Below are 18,318 nucleotides of genomic sequence, written 5' to 3' on the forward strand. Positions count from 1 at the left end.
ATGGACTACATGGGCATGCCAAAGCCCCTAGATCCATCAGTCTCAAGCCCCCAGACCCATAACCCTCATACTTACAATGTGCCAGAACCCACACACCCTGCAAATTGGCTGCAACTGAAACAAGGAGTGAACAACATTGCAGGTTTATTTTCCTGGCCTTGGGCAGGCCGTGTGAACAGAAAGCTGGACTAGAAGGACCTTTGGCCTCATCCAGTAAGGCTGGGCTTATGTTCTGACATGTCTCTCCTGCTTCCGATGTGACATGAGGATTCGGAGGCGGCCTTTTGAGCCGGAGAGGATGGGTTCCTGAGACAATGCCTCTTCTGACCCTGGATCAGCCAAGCGGACATTGTGGCTGGTGTCAGCACTGGCAGCTGTAGCAAGGGAATTTAAAAACAACCCGGAAGTCTGGCTTGCCTCTCTGGGTTGCATGCTTCAGCCAAGAGATCTCTTTCATGGCAGCTTGTGTTAAAGGGCAAGAACAGATGTAGTCCCTCCGGCCGATCAAAGCCCTCAAGGGGAAGGCTTGCCCCTGTATCTCATGGCTAGGGTTGCCCAGTTGGATGTAAGGCAGGGATCCCCTAACTTTGCTTCAAAGACCAAAATTCATTGACATTATTCCATGCAAAGATACAGCTGTCTTAGTTTGCAGAATCAGTATGTAGAGAGCTATTGTAGCACCTTTGAGACTAACTGAAAGAAAAAAGTTGGCAGCAGGAGCTTTCCTAGACTCCAGTCTACTTCCTCAGATGCAACAGATAAGGAAACAGACTTCAGTCTACAAAGGTCATGCTGCCAACTTCTTTCTTTCAGTTAGTCTCAAAGGTGCTACATGATCAATCTCTCTACGTAATTATTCAGTACAGTCAGTCTGTGTATCTATGGATCTTTTATCCACGGAGTCAACCATCCACAGCTTGGGAATATTAAAACATAATATAAATCCCAAAAGCAAAGCTTGTTTTTGCCATTTTAAATAAGGGAAACCATTTTGCCTTTGTACTTTAACTGGATCTGCTGTGTACCTTCAAGTCAAGAAGTCTTAATTTCCCATTGAAGATACAACTGTTTCAAAAGAGCTTTCTGGTTTACCCAGGCCTTTAAATATCTTTGGACATTCCAGTGTTTATTTTAATATATATATTTTACAGGGCGGTAGAATTCAAAAGTACAGTTAAAGCTGTGTTCATCTGTAAAGTCAGTACGTAAAGAGATCTTGCAGCACCTTTGAGACTCACTGAAAGAAAGAAGTTGGCAGCAGGAGGTCTCATAGACTTAAGACTAACACATCAGACTTAAGTTTACAAAAGCTCATGCTGCCAATTTCTTTCTTTCAATTGGTCCCAAAGGTGCTGCAAAATCTCTTTACATACATTTTACAGAGTTATTGTTGCGCTGTAGCAACATTTGATTTCACCATTGTGGGTTTACTGTGACGGCCAGGCTGGTGTAGTGGTTTGAGCGTTGGACCAGGACTCTGGGAGACCAAGGTTTGAATCTCTGCTCAGCCATGGAAACCCACTGAGTGACTTTGGGCAAGTCACATCCTCTCAGCCTCAGAGGAAGGCAAGGGCACACCTCTTCTGAAGAAATCTTGCCAAGAAAACTCTAAGATAGGGCTGCCATAAGTTGGAAACAACCCGAAGGCACACAACAACCCAACAAGGGGTTCTTACAGCTCCTTTTCAGTACTATCATCTGATCCATCCAGGCTCTTCTTATATTCCTGACACACAAACACCAAAGTACTGGATAGGGCTCAGGTGATGGGAAAGCAACCCAGCTTTTTCTGTTTTTCTTCAGATCTATAATGAAAGCAGTCACTGGGGATATTTTGCATTCTTCCGTCTCTTTCTTGTTTTGGAGTATTGACACAAGGAAAGGGCAGCTCTGGGCTCTTCAAAGGTTTCAGCCCTGCATCAAGGGCTCTTTACACGACTGAGTAGTTGCGAAAGCATTTGCTCAGTCCTTCCTTTCCATGGGAGCAGCAGAAGGGAGGTGCTTTGTGCGGGGAAGTGTTGTTTCTGGGTGTGTTAAGGTTTGGGATGACTGTTATCATCCCTATCAAAGTCCCTTGACCCATGGATCGGACGCAGCCAGGGGTCTATCCTGTCATCCGAGCCAGATGGCCGATAGCCGCTGGTGATCTTGCGCAGCTGCGCTTCCTTCTGGCTCTCGTCAATGGGCGGATGAGCACCAAGCCATGACAGGTGAAATCTTCATCCAGACCTCAGATGCTGCTGTACAAAGAGGGCAGCTTAAGCCCTGGCCTAGTGTGTGATTGAACATTTTGCATGGTCATGAATTCCAGCCATACAGGGACAGGAAGCCGGGTGCATTTTGGGTGGGAGCTCAGCCCCACCGAGCCCCTTCAGCCTTTGTTGTATTGTATGGCGAGGGATTTTGGGGAACAATTGGCCCTGTCCATCAAAGATTAAGCAGACTGGAAGTGCACTTTGTACCAACAAATGAACGTACAGCCTTTTGGAGTGTTAATACAGCCGCGTAGGAAAAGGTCCAAGGACTTAAACATACAATTTAAGTGATGACAAGCACCATTGGAATGAATCATTTATTTTATAACCCTTAGCCAGTGGGAATGCCGGCGGGATGCGAAGGGTCCGTGCTGATCCTCCTTCGCATATATCATACTTCAGAACACAGGGTTTTAAAGATAAAAATATAAAAATCTTGTTCTTGGGTTCATTCATATGGAATTTTTCCTTCCTTAAGTGCACTCTGTTCTTCCCAGGAGGGTACAGCCCTCTTAACTTGTCATAGCAACAATGGTAAGAGTTCTGTGACATCTCAAAAATGAACCATTTACTTGATACGAGCTTTTTATTGAATTTGTTCTTTTGAGGATGCTGGCAAACAGAGTAGCCGGTGGACCGCCATGTCCCTCTCCTCCATGGAATGCAAACGTTATGTGAACTGGACTTGCCCAATTTTGTTAGGTGCCTTCAAGTCATTTCTGACTTATGGCAACCCTAAGGTGAACTTATCATGGGACTTTCTAAGCAAGATTTGTTCAGAGAGGTTTCTCCTTTGCTTTCCTCTCAATCTGTTAGAGAGTGACTTGCCCAACGTGGCTCACTGGTTTCCATGGCTGAGCAAGGTTTGAACCCTGGTTTCCAGAGTCATAGTCCAACACTCAAACCATTTTACCATTCTGTCTCTCCGCTGTGTTGCAGTTTAAAGAGTGCCTCATCCAACTACAAACTTCAGGATTCCTTAGAATGCAGCCAAGGCAATTCAAATGGAAGCATAGTGGTATAACTGTGTAGTGTGAAAGGGTCCCATGGGTTTATCTCATAAAGAATCTCTCTGGCCTAGGAAAGACCCACAGAGAAAAGCCTCAACGTTCTGATGCCTCTCTGGAGAGGCCCACCTCACTTTTCAGAAACCAGAGCTTCGCGTAGTACTGTGTTGCCAAGTCTTTCTCGCTGGCATTCACATTCTCAGTGCCAGTTCTTCTTCAAGAGCCCAGCAATGCCTTTTATGGTATATACTGTGCAGTAGATTCAGACTTTCCTAGTATAATTCAGCTCTGGTGAGAGGTCACTTTAAACCCAGTCAATCATTGCCTTTTAAATGTATAATTAAAAATGCTAGCCTTGTGACAAGCTGAGAGAAAAATAACACCAGCGAGACAGTTGAAGTCTTTTCTTTCTGCAGATCCTTTTTTGTAACTTACTGCTTTTTACCCACTCTCTTTGGTCATGTTTATTCCTTCTCAGTATCTTTGGACAGGAGTCTCTCTCACATACACACATTTTCATATGAAATCCTCATATTGCAATTTTGGCCTGCTAATCCTGGTTGTGCAAATAGTAAAGGCATCCTGTTATGGTAATGATCAAACAGGACTTTAAATGTATATGTGTGTGCATTCACATACACACAAAACTTATCCAAGAGCAAAACCACAAAGGAACCCAGAGACCCCCAGACCATCGTCTGCATTACAGGTACCTTTGCCCTTAAGGCTGATACATTAAACAGTAAATTTGATGCCACGAAATGGAATCTGCATAGCCCTGGACTAATTCTTAGAATCATAGAATAATAGAATTGGAAGAGACCACAAGGGCCTTAAACTTGTTTTACATTTGGAGCTCAGTATCCATGGATTCTGCGTTTTGGATTTTTGAAATCTGGATAAGGGAGGCTCAGCCTGTATATACAAAATCCATCCTTGCACCAATACCTTGTTTCTAGCAACATGAGAACAGCTCAAGATAAAATGTCATTCCAAAGGCCAAGATGACACTGTGGGGAACATCTTTGACTTGCTTGATATAGGTAACAACCAGAAACCCATCGCTAATAAAGTTATCTTCATCAAGTTTATTTTTAGAGCATCCAGGCACACAATGTGAATTTCTCTATAAGTGTGTGAGGGTCCAAGTTGGAGCTGCTGTACATTTAGATGAAGGTTCATGAACTGTAGAAACCCTGGATGCTTTTTCAGTTCCATCATTGGAGGCTTCTGGTCACCATTCCATTTGGGGAAGGGACTTCCTTCAGGCGCTTCCACTATGTTTTAAAGGAGCTGTCCAAGGTGCTGAGTCCTATCTCCAGAATAGGTTCAGCAACTTGCATATCTTCTACAGTGGTTTTGTTTGTTGTTGACTGTCCTCAAGTCAATCTTGACCCATGACAACCCTGTGGATGAGACATCAAGATTCCCACTGCTCTGCTTAGTTCTTGCAAACTCATACCCTTGACCTCCTTGAGTCCACCCATCTAACATGCAGCCTTCTTCTCTTTCTATTTCCTTCCACCTTTCCTAGCATTACTGTTTTTTTCCAGTGATTCATGCCTTCTCATGATGTGCCCAAAGTATGACAGCCTCAGCTATGTCATCTTGGCTTCCAGGGAGATTTCTGGCTTGATCTGCTCTAGGACCCATTTGTTTGTCTTTTTGGCTGTCCCTGGGATCCTCAGCGCTCTTCTCCAGCACCACATATGAAATGAATTGATTTTCTTCCTATCTTCTTTCTTAACTGTCCAGCTCTCACATCCATACCACCCTCTGATATGGGAGCCACTACTTGGTTTTACCAGATAAGGATTATTTACTCAAAAAGGGTTCATCCAGCATGGGGGAGCCCTGTTACTGGCTTTCCTGCCCTAGAAGAACCAGTGGCGAGTCTAGGTGGGAGAAATCATGCTGTCCTTTTTATTGATGTGCTTTTGAATTGCTTTTGGTTTAAGTGTGTTTTGATATTACAGTTTCAAAGGAAGATAGCAAGTTGTTTTGTGCAGAGTCAGATTACTGGTCCACACAGTTTTCCAACTGATATTGGTAGTATTAACTCTTCAGGGTTTCATGGAGAATTCTTTCTTAGTTCTACTTGGAAAGCACTGGTATTCCCTAGCAGTCTTCCATCCTAGTATAAATCAGTCCTGAAGTTGTGATGTCAAAAGCTTTCATGGCCAGCATCCATAGTTTTTTGTGGCTTTTTCGGGTTATGTGGCCATGTTCTAGAAGAGTCTTCTTCTAGAACATGGCCACATAGCCCAAAAACCCCACAAAAAACTATAGTCCTGAAGCTGTTTAGCTTCTGAAAGCAGATAGGGTCAGGAGTCTAGAGGGCAACAACGTGGTCAAAGTGTTCAGTGCTGTTTTAATATAAAATGTCATGTAATACCCCAGTTGCTGAATTGTATTGTAATATTAGTCAGAGTCTGTTTCTTTAGGGATCAGCCTTGGCTAGCCTTTCTCATGGGAGTGACTAGCCCCCAAACCTGAACAGGGGAGAACCCAAAATAACAGACCCAAGAAAAAAGGCAGCTAAACTTTTATACCTCCCAGCTCTTGAAAGTTTGAGATGTTTTAACACCTCCATAGCTCACTCCAAACATGAGTGACAAAAGGGTATCACCCCTGATCTTATAACCTTCTGCCACCCTGGGTCATAATTCACCCCTTGTTCACTGGATCTAGCTTGGTATGTTACAAGTGGCATTATCACAGAGCTATTGATAGCCTTTCTGGCTTGGTGCCCTCCAGATGTTTTGGATTATCATTCCTATTAGCCTCAAGCAATGGCCATGCTGACAGATGGGAGTTGTAGTACAGAACATCTGAAGGGAATCAACTGAGCTGAGACATCATCGGGGATGGGGGTATTTCTATGGTTTGCTTAATATACCTCATACACTACAGTCATGTTTCCCAAACGACTTTCCTTTATTTGAAGGGCTGCCCTAGAACGACCTTCTTTCTGAAGGATTCCTCAATTTGAAGAGTTGTCCCATCATCCAAGATCCAAGTCTGATTTAAAAACTAAGAACCATAAAAGAGGGAGATCAAGATACTCCACAAATACAATGCGAGGATATCATTTCAAATACTACGGCAACATCCTATGACATTTGTGGCTTGGTGAGGCACTCTGGCTGAGCATTTAAAATATCCCTCCTTAAACTCCAAATCCCAGAATGCTGCAGGATGTTGCCATGGCAGTTAAAATAGAATCATAGCCCTATAACTGCATAGCATGAGAGAGCCCCAGGAATCTTGAAGGAGCCTTTATCCTTTTCATGCGTAATTTTTTGGTGCCAAAATCATGATTTTATTTTTGTACTTCATGCCAGCTGTTCAGCAGACTGAACAGCTGGCATGAAGTATAAAAGACTCATTCCTCACTTTGCATCTGTACCTTTAAATTAGTAGTGTATGCAGCATTAGGGAGCTTGGTGTCCTCATTTGTCCTCTTTTTTTGGTGGAGTGGAAATGGCCAGTCTAAGACTACAACTAGTTTTAGTTATAAATGAGATTGTAGGAGGCTGGAGGGTATTCAGGTAAGAATGGAAAGCCCATCTGCATACTTTCTAGTTAAAACAAGCACGGTTTCCAGGGATGCTGGTATCACAAGATTCATCCCTGTTTACACTAGTATTCATCCTTATTTACACAAGTTTTTATCTCGTCGCTCTTCCTTGAGCCCTGTGTGTTTGGAAACCCACTTTAACTGTCCATCCTTCTTAAAACAAAGGGCACGTTCCTGACATTTCTCTAATTCCTTTCATGCCAAAAGGCTGTGCCGAACTCATTTTTGCTCTCAGTTAAGGCGAGATAAGGAGGGCTGTGCCAGCCCCTGCTAATCTGACAACCCATGAAGGGGATCTCATGTAATTGCAAGTTATCTGCATTCCTTTTGGGCCTAGAGCCATCCCCGCTTGTCTCTGAAGTTGCTGAGATGCATTTCATCCTGCTTGGGTTTGATCCTCGCTGGTGGCATGGGAGGCGGGCGGGGAAAACTTGCAAGCTCAGGCGGGGTCCATCGGCCTTGGCGCCTGCTCCGCTCATTCCTGGGGGTCGCCCTGCACACTCGTATCTTGTGGGGAAGGTGGGGGGAAGACAGCATGCGCATGGCACTGGCTGCCTCCCCTTGAAATCTTGCTGACGGGGTGAATGGTGACATTTCATGAAAGCAAGCAGGGAGCTGGCCTTTCAGTCTGAATGTGATGAAGGGTCAAAGTGCAAGTGTAAAAATCTGCACGGACCTGGCGAAATTTCCAGATTTGTCTTGGGCTGCAACGGGAGCATATTAGTACATCTTCTTCCTTTGACTCTTGTTCCACTGCAAATGTTGTAGTAGAGAAAACTGGATGGGTTTAACTGACTGGACATCCTCACAAAAGAGGCTGCACCATTCCCTGCAGTAGCTGGAGTTTCTGCGGTGAGCAGGAGTTTGAATTCAATGGCCAAGGAGGTCCCTTCCAACTCTAGGAGCATATAATGTATTTCATAAGTCCTACAAATCATTTCCTCTGGTTTTCAGATCCCTGTCTCCTTAGGCTGGATTAATGTAGTTGGGTTCCTGGAATAATTTCAAAAATAGACCCATTTTGTGCAAGAGGGTGAACTCTATGATTCTGTGATCCCCACTCCTGAAGTAAAGTAACTCCATCCCCACATATTACATTATGCTTGAAGTGCAACTGTGTTGGGCTCTCATTGCCTCCCCAAAAGTAACTCTCCATGCCTTCAGTCCTTGTAACTTACTTTTATTTACAAGCTCTGAGTTTTGCACCCACCTAGCAAAGAGGTAGCAGAGATTTTGTTCAAAGCGGGGACATCCAGATTTGCAACTCAGCCTCTTAGGCACTGCATTGTTAATCCAGCTGGAAGCACTTGAAACTTTGGTCTGGGAAAATGTTCTGCCAACGCTTGGGCTGACATTTATTTTTTGCAATCATCTCCAAGATCATAAATTAATTTTTCTCTCTCTTGGGGATATTAAGACTTCCAATTGGATGTGGACAAAAAAAAAGTACTGTAAACAACATTGAAAACACACACAAAACAGGAGACAGGTTTGCTTGTTATGAACATGCAGGGGAAAGGAATGAAATATGAAAAAGGGGATCCAACGTGACAAAACAGTGAAACAATAATGTTACAGATTTATTTCAGGTTTTGCTACCATAGTGAACATGAACATTAAGTAGAATTCATGGATTCAAGCGTCCATGGCTTGAAAATATTCAATATCCATCCCAGAAAGCAAACCTTCATTTTGCCATTTTATATAAGGGACACCATTTTACAATCCATAGTATTTAATAGGACTTAAGCATCCATGGATTTTGAGATCCATAGGAGATCCTGGAACTAAACCTCAGCAGATACCAAGGGCCCAGTGTCTTACCAATTTCTTTCAGTGTGTCTTAAAGGTGCTACAAGATCCCTTCTTTAACATTAAGGACATTACTACACACAACTTTGAAACCTCAATTACAATTGGGAAGAAGTGGCTTTGGTGACAGCTATCACATGCTGCTGCCTCCGACCCATCCCTTTTCATTGACAGGAAGCAATGGCACACGTGTGTTGTGTGCCTTCAAGTCAGTTCTGACTTAGGGCAACCCAAAGGTGAACCTATCATGGGGTTATCTTGGCAAGATTTGTCCAAAGAGTGGGACCTATAGGGGTGAAAACCCTGGTTAATCCTGGTTCCCAACCCCTTGGTGAGGGTCATTCATGTAGACATCTGTATGAATGTAGAGCCTCTTCAGTCTTCAGTCTCACTCCAATAATGCATCAACCAAGGATGCTAGCAAGCACATCAGCATCTGAGAGGAAGGACCAACTTTGCATCTTTGGCGGGCTACAGACGGGCAGGGGAAGACGTCTTGGAGGTGTATTCTGCTGAATACGGAGCCTCCAGACCGCCTGCCCCGGGGACGTGCTTCAGGTGTTGGGGCTTCCACATGGGGGCAGTGAAGACGCCTCACCTGGGTCCGTTTCAGACCCGGAGTTTCCAAACCACCGCCTCGGAGGACGCCGCAAAGAGAGAGGCAGCTTCCTCACGGGCGGCCCAAACCGCGGCTTTTTTTTTCCTTTGCCGGTTGGCGGATGCGCAGCTGCGCAGCTGCAGCGCTAAGCAGCGGCGGCAGAAAGCCTATGGGCACATTTAAAGTGCCCAAGCCCCTTTAAAACTTTTCCCCCCGCTCTGCCCAAGAACAAAGGTGGTCTCCTGCCAGCTGGTGATCAGCTGGTGTTAGCATCCTTGTCCGCTTGCACTTTGCCAGTGTCACCAGCATCATAGATGCCTCCTCTCCTTTGGTCCCCGCGCTCCTGCTGAATCTGCAATGCACAGCCACAGCTGTCTCCGCTGCCACCGCTGTCCCCCTGCCATCCCCCATCACCTCCCTTGTATATATGTAAATATTTACAGTTTTAGCGTTTTTTATTGTTAGGTGAAAATGGCACAGGAATGTGTGTAGGGGTGCACTTTAAAGTCCAAACTTTCCAAGCAGCGCATGCGTACATGTTGCTCTAGGGTTAGGGTTAGGGTTAGGGTTAGGGTTAGGAGTCTTAAAATGCGCTGCAGCTGTGCTGCAGCTTCCACACCTGCATGGCAGCGGACGCTGCAATTAAAGCCTGACTGCAAACTGCGCATGTTCCAAGACCCCAACTCATTATGCGACGCAGCAGACACGGAGCTTTTAAATGGGCAACTTAAATTAGCGGCGTAGCAATTCTGGTGTACCGGTGCAGCAGCTCTCATGGCTTCTTCCACTTCTCGATATGTGTCAGCATTCAGGTAGGACTGCTCCAGTTTCTGCAAAATGTTTGGCTCGGACCATATAGCTATGAGGTCAGCCGTCTCAGTATGAGACCAAGACGTCCCCCTGCCTTTTTTCGGGGTGCTGGTGGATGGCTGTGCCATCCTGCCTGGTGGCAAAGGGGAGCCGCCACACAGCTGTGCCAGGAGCAGCCGAACTGTGCCCGTTCCCAGGTGAAAATGGCACAGGAATGTGTGTAGGGGGACACTTTAAATTCCAAACGTTCCCTTATCACTTTCTACAACCAAAACATCCGCCGGCAAAACTTACAACTTCCCGCGATTCTAGCAACGCATGCGCACAAGTGGCTCTAGGGTTAGGGTTACGAGTCTTAAAATGCGCCGCAGCTGTGCCGCAGCTTCCACAGCTGCATGGCAGCGGACGCTGCAATTAAAGCTTGACTGCAAACCACGCATGTCCCGGACCCCGACCCATTATGCGACGCAGCTGACACGGAGCTTTTAAACAGGCAACTTATATTTGCGGCGTAGCAATTCTGACGTATCGGTGCAGCAGCTTACATACGGAGCTGCGCACGTACGCCGCAAATCAAAAAGAAGCGGAAAAAAGCAGCACCTTTTTAATGCCGCTTCTTCCCGCTTGGGGCGTGCGGGCGGCGCGTTCATGACGGCATTCAGGTAAGGGCCGTCTGAAGGCTCTACCTTCATGACGTCATGAATACACCCCTTTTTGCCCGTCTGTATCCCGCCTTTATTTGTGCCCAGATTCCAAATTCAGAAAGGTTGGGTTGCTTGGGTAGATCTCGGTTGTGTTGACTGTAGTTACAACAGTTTCCCTTTATTCTGGGGTGGAAAATATCCTTTGCCAGGCATCTTCATAGACTTCAAAGAGATTTAAATGCAATTCCTAAGAATTAGATTATCATGGCTTAATCACATTACGAAGGAGATTAGCAAAACTTTGCTGTGCTCCTGGAACCACCCTCAACTTTGTAGACCAGGAGTGGGGAAAGTGCAGCTGATGGAAGGCCATTTTGCTATTTTAAGCTCTTCTGTGTCTCTAACCTTTCCCCCCAAAATTATGAAAAAAATGTTTATTATATTTAGATATTGTATTTATATGCTTTAGATATTCAGATTCTTGCATAGAACCTGAATCGTTGGTGGTCCAAAACTCCAATCAGTTAACATCTGGTAGACTCTGGATGTATCCACACTGCGCATTTATAGTGCTATTGTTCCACATTAACTGCCATGGCTCCATCCTATGGAATGCTGGGATTTGTAGTTTGGTTCAATACTGAGGCAAGAACTCCAGGTACAGTCTGGATCTCCTTTATCTGGAATTCTGAAATCAAAGGTGACGCGATAGTTTGCTTTCTGATGATTCAGTGTACACAAACTTTGTTTGATGCACACTTTTTAAAGAAATGTTATCTATAAAATTATTTTCGTGTTTAGACTTGGGCCCCAATCTCCAAGGTATCTCCATATGCATATGCAAATATTCCAAAATCCAAAACATTTCAGGCCCCCAAGCATCTTGGATAAGGGAGGCTCAGCCTGTACTTTCTTAATCTAGAGATCCCAGCATCCCACAGGATGGATCCTTAGCACTTAAGGTGGTATCATACTGCTGTGAATGTGCAGGATGGATATACAGTCTGAAATTCCAATGATAATGTAGAGGAGGACGTTTGGTTATTGCTGTTGATGCTGTGTTCCTTTAAGTCAGCTCCAACTGATGGTGATCCTATCCTAGGGATTTTCTTCGCAAGATTCATTCAGATAAGGTTCAAAAATCAAGAATCTTTATTATTATGGTCATAGACCAGCACAGATAAGCTCAGACAAGGTTTGCCAGGCAAGATGTGCCATACACTTTGGATGCTGAGAGAGTGTGACTTGTCTCTGCCGAGGGTCTTGGGGTAAATTTCACCATGTTCCCATCAGGACGCTGTTTTAATTCATGGAGAAGCATTTCCTAAACCAGAAAGTAAACCAAGCATTCTTGAAACCAGTGGAAACCATAGCTGGAAAGATTTTACACGCACCGTTTAGAATTATAGCACGAAAGGGGAATTTGGGTCACAAATCCCAGTATCAAACAACATGGTATGTTAAATACACAGTTGCAGTTTTGTTGATGTTGTGTGCTCTTCGAGTCAGTTCCGACTCTGGAAACCTTGTTTTCGAGTATATTTTTCAGTTCAGAAGTAAACTCTGGATAACTCTGATCATAAAAGTCGGTTCTAAAAGGGATTAATGTTTTAAAAATCATGCATATTGCACTCCATTGTTGCGTATAAAAAGAAAAGCATTGAGGCTAGTAGAGTTCCTCTTGCTCCATGAGATTGGAAGGAATTTAACATCGTAAAAAGCAGATGTGAGCAGGTGAGGCCTTACCCTCCCACACTTGCTGGTTCCTATCCAAACTGGAGCAGAATGTGCTTACTTTCATGAACAAAGAGAGGATTTTTAACATGACACAAAGCTTGACCCTTAAGAAGATCCACCCAGCAGATTTATCTTATGTAAGATGAATGTGAGAGTCAGCATGGTGTAGTGGTTTGAGCCTTGGAGATCTTTGGAGATCTGAGTTCAATTCCTTGCTCAGCCACAGAAACCAACTGGATGATCTTGGGCAAGTCTCACATTCTCAGATCCAGAAAACCCCATGATAAGTTTGCCTTAGGTTCCAACATAAAGAAACAACTTAAAAGATACACAACAACAACATCAACAGCAATAATGTAGTTTAAATAAAACCAGGTGTTGTTATAAAGAGTTACAACCACGATTCAAACGGCAAGCAAAATAAGAAGGATCCTTTCCTGACCAAGGAGCATTCTAAGGACTTTTCATGGGATCAGTTGATCTTAAGGGTCTCTTTATATCCAATCCTTTTTATTTCTTACTGTGCTGAATCTCCTGTTTTGCTGAATCTTTAACTTCAGACGTTTCCATTGTCTCTCCGATCTATCCCCATTATATCCCTACTCACAGCTAGTGGTTCACTAAAGTGGCTTTAAACTCTCCAGACTTTGGGAATACTTTAGATCAGTGGTTCTCAAACTTTGGTCCTCTGGTGCTGCAATTCAGAAGAATTAACTAATTTCTCAAAGGAACTTGCAAATAATATTTGAAGAGTCTATCTATTTAGTTAACTTGCGCCTTCCCTCCTAGTCCTTTGCTAGGACTCAGCCATAGCATGACAAATGCAGAATGTGGAAAGGCTCTTCCTTGCGTATTTTTGTCCCTGTTATCTCTTTGCAGGTGATTTGGAAGGTGGACATTCACCTGTTTGTTGACAAAGTATATAATGGATGATTCCTTCTTTCTCTTAGGGTCGACCCGGGCCAATTGGAAACCAAGGACTGATGGGTGCTCCAGGATTTACGGGACCAGAAGGCTTGAGAGGACAAAAAGGAGAGAAAGGATCAGTGGGTGTTTCAGGACCAGCTGGAGTCAAGGGTGACAAGGTAAGTTCAGCCTTGCCTTAAGCTGCTGACAAAGGCTTCAAGGCAGCCCTAGACATTGCAGCTGGAAAGAACCAAATGGACTCAGTACAGTGTTGGGTCTACCAAGTCTATGAAAGCTTATGCTACAACTTCTTTTGCACAGTTACTCTCCAAGTTGCTAAAAGATCTCTTTGCATCCAGGAAAAGAGTTCTAGATCCCCGAGAACCAGAAAGATGTCACTAGGTAGCCACATATGGTTCCCCAGGTCACACTTTTCCCACCCTGGATCTAAAACCAAGATCCTTAAACATCTGCCACAAGACAAGACATTGCACACACTCATTGCATACGCTCTCAAGCATCCTTGATAATATTGTAGTCATGTCTGCTTCTTATCTCAAGTAAAGCAATGTGATCATGTCTGGCACATCCACCTTTGACTATAAAAACGTGTATGTCTTAAGCTACCCCATCTTGGTCCAGATTTACAACCGAACCTCAACTGTGCTCTTTTTCTCCTTTTAGGGCCCAATGGGGGTTCCTGGATTTCAAGGCATCTACGGAGTTCCTGTAAGTCCCTCTGTATTTTAAATGTTTAAGTGTTTTAAGTGCGGGGAAGCTATCATCAGTTCTTTTTGGTCACAGAACAAGCATGAGTCCTTGCTAAAGTGCAAAGTTCATGATGTTTGATAGTTGGCATCCATCAGGCCTGAAAGAAAGGCTAAGAATCAATGTAGACAACAACGAACCAAGTGGACAAATACTGAAGAACCCATTCGCACTACAAAGTTAGAGCACTACGATTCCACTTTAACTGATATGGCTGCATTCAGTGGAATACAATATTTCCCAGCAGCTTTCATTTGCTGTGATGGGAAAGGTGTTCCTTGGGTAAGATGCCACGACTGAAAAGACCCTCATCCTGATAGTTCCCTGCTTCATTCCTTCATTGAGGGTTTCAACAACTCCAAAGACAATTTACATTCTGAGTTGACGCATCTGAAAGATAGCAATCTTTCAGGTATATCAAGGCTCCCTGTATTTTTCAACCTTTAAAGCTTAAAACCCAACATTTTTAACTCAAGTCCAAAAACAGACTGGAATGCTTCCAATGCAACCTTATTGCAAGTTTTGTGGGGGTCAGTAGTTTCTATGCAGGGGAAGCCAAAAGAGTTAGTATTCAAGAGTAGGGAAAGGTTTTGCATGGGCGAAAAGGGCCACGTAGGGTCATGTAGGAAATGTTGACCGCCAGGTAAGTTGCCGACTTCTCGTGTTGTTGCAGCTGGGCCGATGAAATCTCTTGGCAGCCGTGGCCACCGCCTGTGTTTATGAACTGTTAACCGCAGATGTACAGGAGGAAAAAAGCCCTTAAACGTTCCCCGCTCCCTCTCCCTGCTGCATATGTTTAGCTTTTCCCATGGAACAAGGTTCAGAAGTTTGGAAACTGGCGAGAGCATACGATTTATACCGTTTCAGCTGAATATACAAGGCTGGCGAAATGGAAACATTGCAGTGAGATAGCGCATGGAATGGCTTCTATCAGCTCTGCTTAGTTTCTGTGTGTGTGTGTGTGTGTGTGTGTGTGTGTGTGTGTGTGTAAATCCTCCGGCTGTTTTAAAGGCAAGGTCTGGCACTCCGCAGAAGGGGCCCGCTTAGCAGGAAAATATACAGAGCCACTTATTAAATTAGGCTTGCGTTCATCCTTGACTCGGTCCATTTCCCCTTTCTGTCTTTGGCGTTCTTGAGTACTCCTGGAGAAATCACAGTTGCATCAATGGAGCAATCCGACATATGTCTCTACTTAGAAGGAAACCCCACTGGCTTCAAAGGGCCCTGCGCTTTAGCTGCAGGCTACCTTCAATGCATCTACCGCAGCTAAAGGTTATTTTCTTTCTCCATCTGAAATGTGCGTCTGGATGCCCAGTTTGGATCAGGACCATTGCAAAGGAGAAGGCTTCCTACAGAGGTGTTCTACTGAATTCAATAAAGGACCCATTTTTAAAGAAATGATGGTACCTGCTGAGTTTCCATGCCCTGTGCAAAAAGGGCTTCTCCAAGCACCTCTGGAGAAGAAGGCTTGAGTTCCCCAAACTATACATCAAGGATTGGCAACTGCATGGCAGGGGATCAGGGGCCAATCCCCCCATAGGCCTGTTCTAGTGGCTTCCCACACACCCCCACCCCAAGTAGGCTCAAATACACAACAACAACAGCACCTTTCTACCACCTCATTCAATTTAATGTGTCAAAGAAGGGACTTTGCTTTAGCTATTAAATGCACAAAGAAGCAGATAGTTGCAAAGTATGACCTGATCTATAGCAATGTCCGATAAGGCTGAATTTCAAAAGCCAGCCTGTCGCAATGCACAATCTCCGCTAAAAACGTGATGTTTACACGGCTGCAAAACTGAAGATAATGTACACATACGCTATCCTTTCTCGTATCTAGTTATCTCCCTGGAAAGGAAAAGCTGCTGGTCTTTCCTTGTGAACATATGTAATTCTCATTTCCACTCAGTCCCCTTGTTCCCCAAGGAGAGAAAGTGCAGCCCTTCTGGCTATAAATCTAAATACATAAATAAATGGATGAAGCCCTGCACATGTTGGCTTTGAATGGTCACAGTCCAATGTTTGCATTTTATTACTGGATGGTGTGTTGACATAAGATACTCTACTACCAAACCAAAGATAAGCACATGAGCTCAGAGATTACAATATCTGGCTCTTTTTTTCTGCCACCCGCAAAGGATTAGCATTTAATGGTAAAGGAAGGCAGGGAAAGCGTATTCCAGGAACCAGAAGAATTGGCAGTTCAGCCCCAGTTTCTACTATGAGGGCTGATTTTCCAATAAGAATTATTTGGAAAGGCTCCAACCGTGAGAAAGTTTTTGAAAACTATGCTGCTTCTGCACAAAATTGGCACGTGCGCAACATTTTATCCACAGGAAACAGCATGTGTCCACACAGAAAAATAACATTTGTGCAGAGAGAGATATTTTTTCCTATGTAGAAAAGGCTGTATTCTGCACAGAAAATGCTATCATTGGCACCAGGCTCTGCTTCCACCGGTTTGGGCAAAATGCAACCTGCAGACTGCTTGTCTGGCCTGTTTTTTGTGTTTCTCCAAAGGCCGCTGTTTAAGCGAGACCAAAGTAGATCCAAATTGTAATGTATTAGCTGGATTAGTTTTAAAGTTCTTACTGCTGCCATCTACTGTCCCAGTTTTATTTCAGAGGATTTGGGGGACTGCTGTATGAAAAGAGGCAGGGAAAAGCTCTTTGGCCTCCTTATTTTATGTAGGAGCTGTCAGAGTTGGGTGTTGTCCTATAGAAATACCCTGTAGCTTCAAATGTCTGTCTATATTCGTTAGGTTAGGGTTAGGGTTAGGAGCACAAGACCTGCGCCAGGTCTCTATCCTACAGCATCCTGGCATTGCAGTTTGGTGAAGCACTGGAGTTCACTAATGGACCAGGATGAAAATGTCACCAAACTACAAATCCCAGGATTCTATAGGATAGCATCATAGCAATTAAAGTGGTGCCAAATTGCTTCAGTTCTGCAGTGCAGATACACCCAATAGTAGCAAAAGCAGGAATAACGGTGCTAATAACATTAATAGCCCAGCGCATTTGCAGCATTCTGGGTTAAGCAAGGCCAATATAAGTAGATTTCTCTTATAGCAACCATGTTTACATTAGCATTTAAAACACTTTATGGATTTTATTTTTAAGATGGCTGATTTCAGTATGCACTTTCCCTCCCTTGCCTTTCTTTGTACAGGGGCACCCTGGCCAAGCAGGGTCCAGAGGTCTACCTGGTCTGGATGGCTGTAACGGAACAATTGGGAGCCCTGGTTTTCCTGGAACAGAGGGATTTCCTGGCATCCAAGGGCTGCCGGTACGTTTTGGGCTAGCATAAGACAAAAGGACTATAAAGGAGGTCTTTGGGATGAGATTTTTGGTATATTTACATATACAGAATGAGCTTTCTGAGAGATAGGACCCAACTCTAAACACGAAATTCATTTATGGTTCATATACATCTTATACATGTAGCTTGGAGGTAACTTTATGCACAATATTTTTAATAATGCCGTGCATGGAACAAAGTTGGTGTGCACTGAATCATCAGTAAGCCAAGATGTCACTATCTTCGCCACCAATATGGACAATTCTGGATTTTGGAGTATTTTGGATTTCTAAACTCCAGATAAGGAATACTCAACCTGTACCTTGTTATAATTCATGATGCAAGTTGGTAGAAAGGCACAACATTAGTCAAATATAATCAGTCATCCAATTAAATTATATCAGTTGTATTAATTGTTGTAATTAATTATATTAATTGTAATTATTTTATTTTATTCTTAATTAATTAAAAGTCTGGTTTGTTCATCCCTTCCTCCCACATCTTTTCTAACCTCTGGGTTTTGCTTATTTATGTATATCCATAGGGGCGTCCTGGCTCCAAAGGTCCAAAGGGTGAGCCTGTTTTTGCCCAGGGAGTTTTAAAAGGAATGAAGGTAAGAAGTGTTCAAGAATATATTCTTTACATACATAGCTCATACATCATGAATCCTTTACCTTTTTAAAAGTGGAACCTGCATTCATGTGATTTTTCTGCTGCCAATATTTAGGCTGAACTACCATTGTGCTCTAACTAAATTCATGAGACTTTAGCAAGTAGTCATGTCTGTTGGATTCAGGTTTTGGTTCTAGGGACTAACCTCCTTCCCTGTCCCTTAAAACACAAAAGGCATTTTATACAAGGAAAGCTTTATGTGCTTTCCACCGAAGGATAGGGTTGGGAT

At 43.9% G+C, this 18,318-nt stretch overlaps 1 protein-coding gene across 3 annotated transcripts in view; it reads left to right on the forward strand.

Moving 5' to 3' along the window:
• Positions 1–18,318, forward strand: part of COL4A6 (collagen type IV alpha 6 chain) — a 117,750-nt gene that overhangs the window by 59,857 nt on the left and 39,575 nt on the right. For all 3 annotated transcript variants that reach the window (XM_089536487.1, XM_089536488.1, XM_089536489.1), the window contains 4 exons: positions 13,394–13,528; positions 14,034–14,078; positions 17,289–17,405; positions 17,962–18,030. In XM_089536487.1, the coding sequence (XP_089392613.1) occupies positions 13,394–13,528; positions 14,034–14,078; positions 17,289–17,405; positions 17,962–18,030 (366 nt within the window). The remainder of the gene's footprint in view (positions 1–13,393; positions 13,529–14,033; positions 14,079–17,288; positions 17,406–17,961; positions 18,031–18,318) is intronic.

Source organism: Sceloporus occidentalis, unplaced genomic scaffold, assembly GCF_023333645.1.
Source record: "Sceloporus occidentalis isolate IW3139 unplaced genomic scaffold, rSceOcc1.0.p SCAF_8, whole genome shotgun sequence".
NCBI lineage: Eukaryota > Metazoa > Chordata > Lepidosauria > Squamata > Phrynosomatidae > Sceloporus > Sceloporus occidentalis.